Genomic DNA, 14,949 nt, shown 5'->3' with positions numbered 1-14,949 from the left:
ATTGCAGAGGGAGCCTCCGGCTTTCATCCATGGACCTACTGTGAAACTCGGCCATCAAACTAGAAAGGCGGCAACTCAAGACGCGTCTTCCACGTGCTTTCCTTTTGAGGGACATGCTATGATCCCATTGGCCTTCATGGCATCTCTCTTATTTCTCCACTGTTGATAACTCTATTTCACCCTTTAATTTCTGTTGTTGGAATCGTTGGATGTATGGCCTCTTCCCAGAAACCAAAGCTCGATCCTATCGGTGCTGCCACTGACAATCTTCCTTCACCGTTGGTTCCCGATGAAACCCCAATTGCATCATTGGCAACACCCGATATCCCTCTATCCGCCAATCCATGGAACGATTCGCCTGCAGAGTCAAGTAGCGTTCCTAGTCCAAAGGAGAAGCCTGCTATTGCGCCCTTGGATCCATCACTTTTCGAGCAACCGATATTTGCTGGTCTCAACGATGGCGCTTCAACTCCGGAGCCCAAGCGCGAGGTGACCAAGGAAGTTTTGAGCGAATTCGACCCACTGGCTAGCCAGGAGGAGAAAGCAGCCAGAGAAGCATGGGAAACTTCAGAGAGTCACCCACCACCGCCTCCACAGCCACGCACACCAACGCCTCCTGTACCACCACTGAAAGATCTATATATTACGTCGCCTACATCACCAGGTCCTCCTACTGCTGACTCTTCCGGAGCAACTGCTATCACTTCTCCTTCTTCCTTTCCATCATTCGCCGCTTTTGCTAAATCGTTTTCAATACCTCTCCGCAACCGTCCACTGTCCCTTGACGCTTCAGCGAAAGCCGTACCGTCACCCTCTACCATTTCGTCATTTGCATCTCAGCAGGCTGCCCCGGCAACACAGAGACCGGATGGAAAGGCAGTTGCATCTGGATCTTCAACACCAAACCGAACTGGAAGTGGTTCAGCATCACCTGTACCCAAGGCAAGCGATGGGGGATTTGATTTCCAGAAGTTCTTGGATCAAATGAAGACCAAAAGCGCAGATCCAGTGTCCAAGTATCTACGATCGTGAGGCTGTTTTTAGTCATTCGACGCGTCATTTACCGTTTACTCATAACGCTCTAGATTTTTAAGCAACTTTGCCAAACGGACGTTTACTGTGAATGACCAAATGAAAATAATCAACGATTTCCTTGTCGTACGATATTTTCCTACCTTCAACGCGTATCCAGTCTGATCGTCTTCGAAGTTCATCGCTGCTCAAATGAGGGAGTGTGATGTTTGGAGGAATGCTACTGAAACTGAATTCGAGAACGCCATGGAAGGCATGGAGAAACTCGTCATGAACCGGTTATATGATTTGTCAGTGCGGTGCTATATGAACGATCTCCTGGCTTACATTGTTAAAGCACATTCACTCCGCAATTGGTTCATGCCAACCCTCCTCGACCAATAACAACTGATGATCTGGAACGCGATCGAGTGCTATCGCAACGTATAGCGCTTTTTGGCTGGCTAGAAGAAAAGCATCTAGATGTCCCAGAAGGGGAAGGCAGCAAAGGTTTCCTCATGTTTGCAGAGCAAGGTGCATCCTTCTTATAAAATGACTATTACTTCGGTGTTAAATATCATCGTAGAACTCCTGAAGATCAATCATTACAAGGCGCCTCGAGATAAATTGATTTGCATCTTGAACTGCTGCAAGGTAATCTTTGGTCAGTTATTTTCTTGACTCTTCAATCAATTCTTTTGATTTATACGTGTACAGGTTTGATCAGACATTTGCATAAGGAAGAAGGAGCAGATTCGTTCGTGCCGATTCTTATATTCGTGGTCTTGAAAGCAAACCCGGAACATCTGCTATCGAACGTCGAGTCAGTACCCTGTTCTAGTGTCATATACCTTCTGCCCATTCCGCATTCGTACCCATAGATTCATCAACCGCTTCCGGAATCCATCTAAACTACAAAGCGAAGCAGGATATTATCTCTCGAGTCTTGTAAGAATTTATGAGATTGCATTGATCCATTTTGCTTATTGTGTTGATTCCAGATGGGCGCAGTGTCGTTCATTGAGTCCATGGATCATACTTCATTGTCATGCATCACCCAAGAAGAGTTTGAAAAGTAAGCAATTCTTAAAAAATCTTCTTTCTCCCTAACGGTTACTTTTTGCAAGAAATGTCGAGGAAGCTATCCAAGCGTTGCCACCTTCTGAACCTCAATCACCCGAGGTGCCGTTTGCAGAGGCTAAAATGCGGGGCCTAAATACGCTACCAGCATCACCTCATGCAGGAGAAGAATCAGCGCAACCATTAGCCATTTCTACACCGACGCAAACCCTTTCCGAAGACGCCAAACGACTACTGCAAAAGACACAGGTGACAATTTCAAAGCCACTCAATGCCATTGGCCGTATCTTCACCGAAGCTTTGGACGGAGCAGAAAACAAGCTTTCTTACTTACCAGGTCCGTTCGCTCCATTTGAACTTGGTCGGGAGGGTCGTACGGATGGGCCGTCTGGGTCAGGGGCACCCCCTGTTCCACAGTGGTCGCATCCCAACTCATGGCAAGATGGCCCTCATTCAGCGCAGACACCACATACACCATATGGCGATGCGCCATATAGTGCAGCGATACAAACCCCTTATAAACCCAGAGTGAGAAGAATGCCATCTTCCCCCGGAAATTCGCCAGGGTATGGCCCGGAAGAAACACCGTCGAGGATGGGCCCGTATACGCACCACCAGCTGGCAATGGGCCCCTCACAGCCTGTGTATCAACAACAGGCTCTGCAAATACCGCGAGTACAGTCGTTAGCTGACGAGGGAGCGCATATCTCACGGACCCCGACGCCAGCGTTGGACTTTGCGGGTGTGCAGGCACAGATTGATACGGCGACCGAGAACGCGGCTGCTGCTTCTCGCGACACACTGCGGCAGATTTTCCCAGCTGTCGACGTAGAAGTAGTGGAGTGGGTGTTGGAGGCCAATGAAGGAGACCTTGGGAAGAGTATAGAACAACTCTTAGATATCGGTGGTGGGGCGTAATCATAGAGTTGTAGTATATGCATCTGAGGATATGGAATAATTTCAACAGGATAATCCGACCATCATCGCACGAGCACTGCAGTGATTCAACTTCGCCGAAATTGCAAATGGTATTGCAACCGTGACTCCATAAGTTACGTAACCTTTCAGGCCACTGAGTCAGAGCTCGCTCTCGTTTATCTTCAGAACGACAACGTTGAATATACATGGATCAACTTCAAATCAACTTATTATCCCTTCCCTCCTACTCCTTTCTCTGTCGACAAAGAAATATCAAGCTATGTGGGTTCAATCGATTTCTGAGCCAACCTTGTACCAAATCTACCCCATGATTCGGGATGAAGACAATATGTTTCAACTTGCTGGGCGTTAACCTTTTAACCACCATATCTCAGCCGATGAAAGAACAATGAAAAACTATTCTCATGGACAATTCACTAATCTGAAGTGTACATCCTCCCGCCGTGACAGGTCAGAATGCTATAAGAAGCCTTATGCGGCTCCTGGGGCTAGTGCCTTTACTTAAGGGTCCAGCTGCAAATTGTGCGGAATCATTTCCCTTTTCTTCACGACATTACAGAATACCACTCTCCTCTTTCTGACTCCGGTAACCATAAATGCACCTGAAGGATGAGGATGGGTTTCTTCACTTGCTCGTCACTGCAAAACACCCTCAACTATCTTACAGTCACCAAGCTCAGGGGCTCCTAGATTCTTCAAGAGCTATCCTGATCACCAATGGGCCTTTATCTACGTGGCAACATCCGTGAGCAAATGAAGAAAATGGTCATCTAGCACAAGTGGTCATTCCAATATCCCATGCCACGATCGAAGTCGTCATCTTATAAATAACCTCACTGCAAGAAATGTGAAATAAATACGAAGTAAATTCAGGTTAATATACGCTGAAGTGTTAGTCTCACATGCGTGGATTCCAGCGGTCAAGTATCGCACCCGCGGCTTGGGTATTCGGGGGTTCTATAAAAAGGCGCACATTGTGATTCATCGCACACTATTTCGAAGGTGGCCAACACTTTCAATGGAAGATTCTATGCCAAAATGCTTCTCAGGGTTTTTACCTCGTCATTGGGAATGGTGGAATGCGTACATTTATATGCCAATGCTAGAAGTATGTCCGTTCAACTAGCTATCTGAACCCTCATGACTTTGGATCTCAGCTTTGGCGTCACCCTCTCCCTCGATGGTAAGCAACAACCTCAGTCGGATCGTATTATTCTGAAGTTCTCCCCATAGTTGTGTTAACTGTCGTACATGTCATTGCTATCACTCTCACCGCTTTTCGAGTTTACTATCGAGCTGTGACCCAACGTTACTGGTGGGATGATTTCGTTGCTACCATGGCTTTGGTAGGAGACTGTGTGTATTTGTCTGCTTTGTGGTTTGAATACGCTAAACCCAGTAAGTAATATTGACTGTCCTATGTATTAGACTTGCATTACAAAATTCTTACAGATAGTGTATTGCAAGAGCACAAGGTATTGGTGGCTCGGTATTGGCTCGGTCTAATGCTGTTTTTACTGGTCGAATGGTGGGTTTTTCTCGCACACAAATTTCAATTCGACCCTATAACTTAAGGTGATCTAGGATGACCCGTATCAGCCTTGCGCTTGCAATCGCACGGATATTTCCACCACAACAACCAACAAGGCGTTTTGCTGTGGGTTTGGCGTTACTGTCGACTGCGTTCTGTCTTGCAATCCTAACCGAGGCGGCTGTCATTTGTGCACACCAACCTGCATTGGTTTCAGGGCCAGAGGCCGCATGTCAATGGCCTGATAGCTTGCGGACACTAATTGTCGTCGGTGCGTTAACATTTCTAATGCTCCTTCACACTATCTAACAGTTTTTATAGCCAACATCTCCTCAGATTCCTTGCTCATAGCCACTCCTCTGTACAAGCTGTGGCGCGTTAGATTACCGAGGAAACAGCGACGACTTATTCTTTGTGGATTTACAGCAAGCGCCCTTACTACATCTGCTACTGTCGCGTGTGCGGTGTTTCTATTTGCACCGGAAAGCTTAGAACCAGGAAAGACTATTTTGCGGGGTAAACTCAGTTATTTCGAGGTATTTTCTCGTTTTTGATCCACTTAATCAATTGATACAAAGCTTGTAGACTGGGATATCCCTCATTGCATGCAATCTGCTCGTGGTGATGGCATACTTTTACTCCGTTTTTCATCGAGGTGAAGATACTGAATTGTTGGAGTATACGTCGGAAACGTGCGAAACGCGTAGCGTTGGGACTATATCACACTCCAACCATATGCCATCCTCAGTTGCTACTCCCTATACGCTGACAGAAATTACAGATCAATCGACATTGGAAGATATAGGATGTACAGGGGGTAGTGTGTTAACCTCAGGAAGATCAACCTCCGAACATCGAACTGATTTCAGCCGTTCGACACATTAGCAAACTAACCAACATTACACCCCCTGTTCAATTTATCGTTTTCTTGTTTCGGGAAGTCGTGGAGCAGAGACAATGTATTCATAAACGAACTTTTAACTCCTGTTCTATTCTGGTCATCATCGAAAATCGTTTTTCCGCCTTGGCAAAAGGGGATCAGTATCAACTTTGGGGTACCCGACGTTATATATTCCTCGAACAATACTTGACGAAGTTGGCATTGCGGAACTCCCCATGCTATATATTATCGTCACCCTGGTTCTCGCGACTACAAAGCCGGACTTAATACGATCCATTCCGCGTTTCCGTGTCGGGGATCCAGCAGCAACTATGTTGTATGCACCTCTCATTCCAGGATAAATGATAGGTTGTACTATCTCGCGCTACAAGTATTCATATATTTAGACGTAGTGTTGCTATGGATCTTTTAGGACGTGGAATACGAAAAAGTATCCTACACCGTTTCATGCAGTTGCAAATCTGATTGATATACATTGATGTATAATTAATAACTGGAGAAAGCCAACGCCAACACTAAATCTAAACGTCCGGTTGATCACTTCATCCTCCATATTACAAAATAATAAATCCAATGAGAAAAGTTCCCTGGGTGCTGCGCTTGCGGCCTTCGTTAGACCACCTCGAAGAAAATAGCCAAGGGGTGAGACAATGGATTATATTCTGTTATAATCATAAGCAAAGCCGACTGGCTGGTACGGTTGCAGAATAAAATTAGAATAGATTATGCAACCTCAGCCTTTACGTTTGATGGAATAGATAAATCTTGGGGGTAGATTGCAGGGGGTAGGCGATACATTGATTAGAGTAATCAGTTTTTAGCCCAAAACTTGCTGAGTATCGCCAAGGAGGATATTATCGATCAAACGAGTCTTGTCGACGTTGAGTGCACCACTCAATATCACAAGATCCACATCCTTCTTTGATAATTGGTGGTCGAGAATGTCAAAGGTGTGCGCATTGTTCATCTCTAGATAGTCCAATTTCATGGTCACGTCCAGTCCTTCGGTTTGGGCTTGGGCTTTTCGGCTCTCGACGACAGCGATGGCAGCCTCGATGCATTTTTTCTTGGAATGTCCAGCATTCCAAGCAGCCTCCGCAGCCTGCAATGCCTGACGAAGAGTGGGAGCCACTTTGTAGCCATCGGTAGAGAGATAGGCATTCCTCGATGAAAGTGCCAATCCAGTTGTCGAGTCGCGTGTGGTGGGTATAATATGAAGGTTGGACGGCTCCGGGTGTGAAAGGAGTAGATCCCGAACTAGCCTTTTCAGAAGCAAAGCTTGCTGGATATCTTTTTGTCCAAAGTACGCATTCGTGGGCTTTTAGGGGCGAGAAATTGTAAAGGTTTGGTAAAAAATTATGTACAGTGGTCTGAACGGAAAAGACTGACCTGAACCACATTGAACAATTTTGTGACCACTGTAGCGACCCCTCGGAAAAAAGTAGGCCTGCTGACGCCTTCCATCTGGTGACCATATCCTTTAACTTCGATGAAGGTGCCCTTTTGCTCTGCAACATTTTGGACAATACCAGAGGGATACATCTCCGATACCGTTGGCACAAACACGGCAGAGGGTGTATGCACCTCTGAAGGAGAAGCAGCGCTTGGTACTTTTTCTGCTTCCAAGAGCTCTAGATCTCTGGGTAAAGTACGAGGATATGTTGCCAGATCTTCATGGGGAGCAAATTGTGCAGGGTTTACGAAGATCGACACAACAGTCAGATCGTTGTGGGCTAGAGACTCTCTCACTACATGATATGATTAATTTGATCAGAAAGAAGTATCCAGCTGAATTTCAGAATACGCACCAAGAGATAGATGGCCATCATGAAGTGCACCCATCGTGGGCACGAATCCGACCGTCTTTCCATCTGCAAATGCCTTGTTTCTCCATGCCCGATAGTCCGCTACCGTCGTAAAGATAGGGATGGATGATACAGGCAGAGATTCTGTCGCTTTCGATGTCATATTTTGCGCGGAGGTTAGGTAGCGGCTCGTTCCGATTCTGAGCAAACTTTTGCGTTGAGTCGGGGTCAAAAATGACGCGTCTGCCCGTCTGCAAATTGGAACAGAGCCAGAGCCAAATCTTCCTGGCGAACGGGACAAGACAGAAAGGATGGAGAAGAACATATCACGACATTAACCGGGTCCTCCAATGAAAAGCTGGCTTGGAGTTTGCTGTGGCATTCCAACGATTTACGAGGTATGGTTCCGAGTTCATCATGTCATACGATACGATGCATCCGGATCCGCTTTCATTTATAAGCGTGCGCAGAGACAAATAGGAGAAAATGAACCATGTGGCTTGTCATTTATTGCACTAAGCTTCAGACAATTTGGTATATACAGAGACAGCATAGGGGCATAGGAGCGTAGTACTACTTAGGAAAACATTTTTCGACAGCAACTCGGTTACTGGAACTTTCGGAGATAGCGATGCGAGAGTAAAGCATGGAGAGAAAAGCAAGACAGCAAAACTATACTAAAACTATTTGCGAGGAAGAGGAAGCATGGAACAAAGCAAAATAATATGCGAGGTGTGATGAGTGATGCAGTTTGTAAAAAGCAAGAGGAAAATGGGAAAGCAACCGAGAGACAAAAAAAAGTTCAACAGCAAGCGTCAGAACAAAATTAATAAAAATAATAAAGGAAGTTAGAAAGTTTCAAACCCATGCGGAGGAGACAGGTATAAATTGTGAATCAATCACGGAAACTGTAGGAGAAAGCGTTGTGCTCCGACATAGAAGGTGGACGGACAACAACATCAGGAAGAATCTCATTCTTGCGCAGAATCCCTCGCATCTTGCTTGTATCAGAGCGAGCGAGCGTCAATGCCTTGTGATTCTTATTGCGCGGAGCAGGTGCAGGTCCTGGAGCAGCATTCTCGTCTTGAGCGGCTGCGCGCATCTTCTGGCGTTTCCCGACCAATGTCAATGGCTTAATTTTAGCCGGTCCACTAGTACTGTCGCGGTCTTGTAGAAGAGTCAGCTTGCGCAAGCCTTCTTTAGGCGAGGATGCGTCCGACGGACTACGGGCCAGTTGATTAATTACTTTCGGCATTAGCGGTTGGACAGCGCGCGAAGACCATTGCGCAATAGAGGATATGGTAGAAGGTCCAGCATTTTCAATTTCTTCAATGACTTGCTCCGAGGATTGCACAGTAGGTTGATTTTGGTCGTTGTCGGACTTGATGTATCGGATGGCGGAACGACGTTTTTCGAGCAGCGAGGTTCTTTGTTGGCGCGGTGCAGACTTCTTCGTCAAAGTGCTCTGGTGAGGAGTACTCTCGCCCTGAGGCTCGGCCAACAATCCGGCCTCGAACTCTTCAAACAGTGTGACGGTTGAGGCAGCAGATGGAGGCATGTTGGAGATGCTAATAACTGATGAACGTGCGGTATCAGAATCCACGTTGTGAGGAACGTCTGCGCGAAGTCCGAGCGATCGAGTTGACATAGAACGTCCGAGATTGGCCTTTGAAAATTTCTCCTCCTCCTCTTCAACCACTTGCAGCTGCGAGAGGGCAGTTTCGACTCCTAAAACGGTGTTGCGGCGGTTGATATCGACGTTACTTGGAACTGCAGTGTATTGGCCGACTTTGCTTTCCAGAGCGTTCCGAATATCTGTGCTCCAGGCTGCCAGAGAATGCATATGATCCTTGCCAAGACTGAGGCTAGGGAGACTGAAGTGGTTCCTTTTATGTCCAGATTCCTTACGTCCTCGGGGGAGGCGAGTTCGCGCAGGGGTAGAGTGCACTTCAGGAGACGAAAAATCCTCTCCGAATTCCTTGAGTTTCTTTCCCGCCTTCCGACCCTTTCCCTTGCTATATGAGGCAGGCGGTGCGTAGTCACCATTCTTGATCTTGATATCATCACCAAGTGTAAGGCCAGGAATAAGGAGCGGGAGAACACCAGCAGTCAGAGCATCAATTTCGTTAATGTCATCGACGGCATTGAAGGAAAAGCTTTGTCCAGAGGAGAACGATTTCTTGTGCGCGAGCATAGCTAAACGTGTGGCCCTGACATTAGGAGGTGTAGGAGGAAGAGGGAATGACGGTGGTGGACTGATGTTAAATCGTTCTTGGCTAGTTGGTGTATCGGGTGCATTGGTCGAAGTTACGGATCGCGAGCGCAGATGAGACGATTGACTGGCACGTTTGTTGGTTGCCGCACCGGATGCAACGCTAACCAGTGTGTTTACCCCAATGGAATCCCGAGCACCACCAGAAACGCTATTTCCTGCTCCAGCTACGTGAAGAGTCTGAGCAAGAGCAGAGTAATGTCTCTGGGCAACCATAATACGACTTGCGAAAGCCATACTTTCATCCCCAGCGGAAAGGTGAGAGCTAGCCTTGGACTCTGGCCTGAATCTTCCGAACTGAACACTATTGTCAGATTGTGGTGTGCCATTGACGTGGACTGGACCAGAATCCTCTTTAAATGGAACTGGTGGCATGTCATACTCATCGTGAGGTTCTTCAAGAGGAAGCACAGAAAGTTTGGGCGTGGCCGTGAGCATACTGACTGCCCTTCCGATCTTTCCTTTGCCGTCAACGGCATCACCTTTGCTGAGCCAGACATCCCCGCTACGACGACCTTCAACAACTGTAACACTGCAGCTAGTGCTGCGCTTGTACTCATGTGAGAATTTGTTGGTAGGAAGGCTTCCTTGAACGAGAGCACGGTTGGGATCTGTTGGTAGGTTCTCGCGAACATCGAACAAACCGACAGGAATTGGGAGGTGGGCACCAAAGAGAAGGTTAAGGGCCAAAAGGGGCGATGACAAAGTTACAGATAATATGAATAAAATCTGCACCGCCATAGAAGGTGTGGAATTCTGTGCAAGGATAATAAAGTAAGGAAGAGGTAAAAACTGTAAATTCCAAATCAGTGAACCAATAATTTTTTGGAGGCTAAATTGTATACATACCAGAGGAGTGCAAATCATAACTGACCATCCATAGGCAGGCAACATTGAAATTTGAATCGTAGTGCCGGGGGGAGCTGCTAAAGAAGCAAGGCCTTTCTCGACCTCCATACCTCCAGGTGCGTATCCGTATCCACCCAAAACTTGAGCATCTGCCATAGCTGGCGTTGCTGTACGTGCCGTTTCCGGTCCTGGAGAATAGGCAGTGCGGAAATCTTGGGTACTGGGTCGCGGAGTTGTTCCTTCAAGATCGTGAATTGTTGTGGGGTAGGACCAAGAAGAGATTGTAGTGTGAGATCCTTGGGAAGACGTCAGCCATGAACTTTGTGATCCCATTCGGGGCTTTTGCTGGTTAGGAAGTGGAGGGAGAGACCTTCTGAATGGATCACACTCAGGGGTCACTGGAGACATTGGGCCATAAGGAGACGGGAGAGGGGGAACAGGCGGAACTTGAATGTCGTTTGCGGTCGTAGAACCAAACCAAAAAGAGGATTTTGCGGGAACAGATGGGTGCATCGCGCTCTGTGGGCGTCCTTGTCCGTGATTGGTCGTTGTAGCTGTTTGATGGGTTGTGAACGACCATGCCGACATGGAGGCTCTTCGCGAGCTGGCGTTGGAGGTAATCCAGGAGGCTCCATCACGAATAGCGTCGATCTCTTCAGTTGCAAATGAAGGTCTCGGTTTCTCTTCCATTTGCCTCACAGGTGGCCAGGATTCGGGTTCATTCATTGCCTCGAGGTTTTTCTTGATAATGAACAATGTGCGGATGAGGTAACCGAAGCATACACCAGTCAAGACACCAATGGTAATTGAATATGCAGTGAGACCGTAGAACAGCGTGTGGACTCCACTGCCGGAAAGAACACCGGCGACGGTGGTTGAAGTTATGACGAACAGGGCGGTCGGCGCCCACAACATCCAGTGACGACCTCCGAAGGAGACTGACTGTGCCATGCGAACATGGAGGAGAGTAACTGCAGCGATGAAGAGGAGGCATGTTTGGCGAATAGTGACTGCAATCCACAGTCGAACTGCTGATCCAGGGTTAAGGGCGAGGGCGATTCCACCGGTTGGCCCCGAGGTGGATTCAACAGCTACTTGCCAAACGAAAATGGCGAGGGCGACGATATCGAGACTTGCCAGCCAGATGTGACTCTTGTCGGCAGGTGAGAGAGAGCGGAAGGTGGGTAATCCGAATTCAGCCTACAATAGAATGAAGGAACAATGGAACGATGAGCCATGCAATTCATGACACCGCGTGCCAAGGGTTCAAGAACTCACAGGTGAAACACGCTTGCTGAGTGGATGCGGGGGTAGGATTGGAATAACAATGCGGAGTATAACAAAGGCTGAAGCTATAAAAGACACGAAAGCGAGGATGAGCGCGGGGATGAGAGGAACCATTTTGTCTGCGTTTCTATATATCGTTCGATTCTTTAGAGAGCGTGAATTGCGTAGGCGCGTTATGTGGGCAGAAGCCCTTCGTTAAACGTTGTTGACGCTAGCAACAGTGAGGTAGCTGCCGCAGATACGAGGAAGTGGAAGGAACCAAGAACGAACACGACAGTGGCAACAGTGAAAGAGCCAACTGCCTTTTTAGGTTGCTCATGGTTCGAATCAATCACGTAAATGGAGCGCGTTCGTGGGAACTTCTCATAGCAAATGTTTATCAGATAAGATACGTAAGACTGTTCCCAACTACTTTTAGTTTTGACATCTCAAGAAGTTATATTCAAGATGAACCCCAATACTCAAAGTTGATAACGGAATTCTGGGTGCAAATATCCCAACTGCTCAATTTCATGCTGACTCTTACCCTCCAACCGACCATCTCGTTCCCCTCGATCTCGTTTCCGGTTCTCCCAAAGAATATATACTCCTCCCAAGGCAGTGATAACGCAGGAGATTACACTTGTGATCAGGTTAAGCGTGTTTCCTTTGTGGAAGTCGGGTGCGTCTGTTGGAAGATACGTCCAGACACTGGTAGTTCGTTTATCAGCCATGTCACTACAAAATAAATTAGGATGCATACGCTATGACAGATCCTAGTTGACCGAAGCCTGAGAGAAGTGATTTAATATTATGAAACAGGACCTCCGACAACATGATTTTATACCTGGAATAACAGCAGTAGTGACTGCACGCATTGTATCGGGAGCTGAGTTATCAGTCGCCCAAGTTAGGTACTGACATACAAAATCAGCCAGACATCAGTGTTAAGACTTAGTCGGTAAAAATACCATCGGTCCACTGGGGGAACCACCAGCGACGGAGAGAAAGCATGCCGCGTATCTACGTAAAGTCACCAAGTGATTATAAAACCATTAGCGTCTAGAATCTATACCACACCCACCTTGCGTGAGGGTTCTTAGTCGAGATAGCAATGGAATATCCTATAACCATGAGTAAAACAGAGAGTATGATTGGAGCGCATCTCTGTTTGATTTTGTAGCCAAACCATGCACAGACTAACGCCCAGACCGCGCCTGCTAAGTATGGAGGCACCGTGCGTAACTGTGCTTCGACAGTAGCTGAAAAGCGTCAGATACTTACCCTTCTGCACAGAGAAACAGCGACGTACTATAATGACCCACTGAAGACGTATAAATACACCGTTTTGATATTTTGAACGGAATTCACGCACAAGTATTTATCACTGTTGGCAGAAACAGACTCAGGCCTTGGAAAGATATGTTTATCATTATATATGCAACAGTGCACAGAGTCGTCTTTGGAACACCATTCCCAAGGGAATTAACCAAGGCATAATGACAGTCATTAAAATTAACGACTTACGTTGAAATTGAAAGAACGCAAAACCAACTTCCATGTCGTTGGCTCTTTGCGTCCCCCTGTTTTAACCACCTGATCGGCGTCTAATCTGGCGATGGCTAATTCTCTTTCTTCATCGTTGAAAAGTCTGGTAACGGTTGGATCGGCTGGCATAAAAAAAATCAATAAGATCCCAAATCCAATTGTTATAATTCCTGTATTGTATTGAGTGGATATGATGTCTTATTTTCAAAAAATTTATACCCTCAATAAGAAATATCTGTAATATTTTTAAATCGATGCTGCGGAACAACATTGTAGTACAATACTGTTACTGACCTTGCGCCATCGTTGTACGTCCCCTATATCGGAGACTGAAAGAAGACCGGAGGCGAGAAGTCCTCCAACTTCATAAAAGCCATGAGCTCATAGTACAGTGTTTTGAAAACTACAGAATGCCGAAAGTGGACTTACAAGCTCCTGCAAGAGAAGGCGATAATCCAAAGAAAATGCCAACTCTTAGGACAAGCTCGTGACGACGATAGTACTGAGTCATACATGCGTTCAAATTCATTAACACTGTTTAATGCCGTATGAATGTACTTACTCTGGCTAGTATATATACAAGTCCAGACTTCAAGCATAGTGCATCAGCCGAAGTCACAAATTCGACGTGAGTGTGGAAGCCATCGCACTCACAAGCGTTCCGCCCTCTGCGAATCCAAGCAACACTCTCGTTACCAGCAGACTCCCAAAAGATTTGACAAACGCTGAGCCTATTGCCACGGCGCCAAAAGAAATGACCAGAAATGCAATCCAAATAGAGCCGAATCGCTTGAGTGCAAGATTCGACGGAATCTCGGAGACGATGTACTGCAAAAGGAAATAGGATTGCCAAAGTCAGTTAAATTATGAAAGGGTTAGGGGTTAGGGGTTCGGATGCAAACCGATATGTAGAAGGTCGTCAGTGCAATGTTGAAATCGAAGCCATGCATGTCGAGATCTTTTTCGAGTCCTGGATATGGGATAAAAATAGTGCATCTCTCTTCAGCAGAAATAACTACATACCTGCAATTCGAGCGTTTCCTTCAGTTATGGAAACAGGAATGATGTTATCATTGGCTCAGATAGAGGGATAGTAATAAATAGTACCTATGGCAGTCCTGAATTAAATCATAAAAGCACTGATTGGCGTCAAGAGAAGGATAGGGCAATAAAAGCATACCGGTCAATGAAGTTACAAGCATCTGAAGTAAAGGAGAGTCAGAGTTAGATGCTCCACTGACAGAGTTTACTAGCTCACAAATCAAAGTAAAAAGTGGTAACAGTACAAAGTCAAGCTTTCTGATGAGCTTCTGCTCTGCCTTCGGATCGATGCTGACATGATCACTGTCATCCCTAGAGAGATGCTTCGACGATGTTTCCTCAGAATTACTCGATGCATTCTGAGCGGTGTTGTCGACTTCCACTTTGTGCATAGCGAGATTCTTTTCGTCCATTCTGTCCTAACGATTGGGCAGAAAGGAAGAGGGAAAGATACACTCGTCAACCTAGAAGGCCTGTCTATTAGCGCTACTGCCGAGAACATGGGAAAAAGAAGAATCTCTGGGGACATATGTGAAAAAGTTTCGTTAGTCGTGGCCCAAAACCACCGCAATGAAGGGGATAGTGATCATGCGTTACAAGTGTCAATTGCAAATACGCGTGAACAGAGTCCAAGTTGAAGACTAAAAATAAGCGCCCCAGAGACCTCCAGAATTTACAGATTTCAATTGAAAGGTGATCGACTTGG

The 14,949-nt window shown here is 46.5% G+C and overlaps 5 protein-coding genes across 5 annotated transcripts; 2 read left to right on the top strand and 3 right to left on the bottom strand.

Moving 5' to 3' along the window:
• Positions 1–213: 213 nt before the first annotated feature.
• JR316_0007920 (Vacuolar protein sorting-associated protein 9a) lies at positions 214–3,009 on the top strand (the record flags this gene model as incomplete). The annotated part of the gene is made up of 9 exons (XM_047893640.1): positions 214–1,028; positions 1,086–1,158; positions 1,210–1,322; positions 1,370–1,545; positions 1,598–1,675; positions 1,729–1,834; positions 1,893–1,959; positions 2,013–2,086; positions 2,139–3,009. The coding sequence occupies 9 exons, from the start codon at positions 214–216 to the stop codon at positions 3,007–3,009; spliced, it is 2,373 nt and encodes a 790-aa protein (XP_047746955.1).
• A 1,161-nt stretch (positions 3,010–4,170) lies between these two features.
• On the top strand, positions 4,171–5,446 carry JR316_0007919 (uncharacterized protein; the record flags this gene model as incomplete). Its single annotated transcript, XM_047893639.1, has 6 exons — positions 4,171–4,213; positions 4,264–4,428; positions 4,483–4,558; positions 4,615–4,832; positions 4,883–5,097; positions 5,147–5,446. 6 exons carry the CDS (start codon positions 4,171–4,173, stop codon positions 5,444–5,446), a joined length of 1,017 nt encoding a protein of 338 aa, XP_047746954.1.
• Positions 5,447–6,279: 833 nt separating this feature from the next.
• JR316_0007918 (Pantothenate synthetase) lies at positions 6,280–7,430 on the bottom strand (the record flags this gene model as incomplete). Its single annotated transcript, XM_047893638.1, has 3 exons — positions 6,280–6,780; positions 6,852–7,210; positions 7,271–7,430. The coding sequence occupies 3 exons, from the start codon at positions 7,428–7,430 to the stop codon at positions 6,280–6,282; spliced, it is 1,020 nt and encodes a 339-aa protein (XP_047746953.1).
• A 732-nt stretch (positions 7,431–8,162) lies between these two features.
• On the bottom strand, positions 8,163–11,789 carry JR316_0007917 (uncharacterized protein; the record flags this gene model as incomplete). The annotated part of the gene is made up of 3 exons (XM_047893637.1): positions 8,163–10,331; positions 10,389–11,588; positions 11,667–11,789. The coding sequence occupies 3 exons, from the start codon at positions 11,787–11,789 to the stop codon at positions 8,163–8,165; spliced, it is 3,492 nt and encodes a 1,163-aa protein (XP_047746952.1).
• Positions 11,790–12,136: 347 nt separating this feature from the next.
• Positions 12,137–14,656, bottom strand: JR316_0007916 (putative transporter; the record flags this gene model as incomplete). The annotated part of the gene is made up of 14 exons (XM_047893636.1): positions 12,137–12,392; positions 12,418–12,445; positions 12,739–12,778; positions 13,182–13,372; positions 13,422–13,437; positions 13,497–13,564; positions 13,632–13,704; positions 13,765–13,791; positions 13,857–14,030; positions 14,105–14,172; positions 14,226–14,243; positions 14,310–14,320; positions 14,383–14,404; positions 14,461–14,656. 14 exons carry the CDS (start codon positions 14,654–14,656, stop codon positions 12,137–12,139), a joined length of 1,188 nt encoding a protein of 395 aa, XP_047746951.1.
• Between the last annotated feature and the right edge of the window lie 293 nt (positions 14,657–14,949).

This window comes from Psilocybe cubensis, chromosome 7 (assembly GCF_017499595.1).
Source record: "Psilocybe cubensis strain MGC-MH-2018 chromosome 7, whole genome shotgun sequence".
Taxonomy (NCBI): Eukaryota; Fungi; Basidiomycota; class Agaricomycetes; order Agaricales; family Agrocybaceae; genus Psilocybe; species Psilocybe cubensis.
The sequence above is the reverse complement of the archived record's forward strand: the minus strand, read 5'-3'. Positions and strand labels throughout refer to the sequence as shown.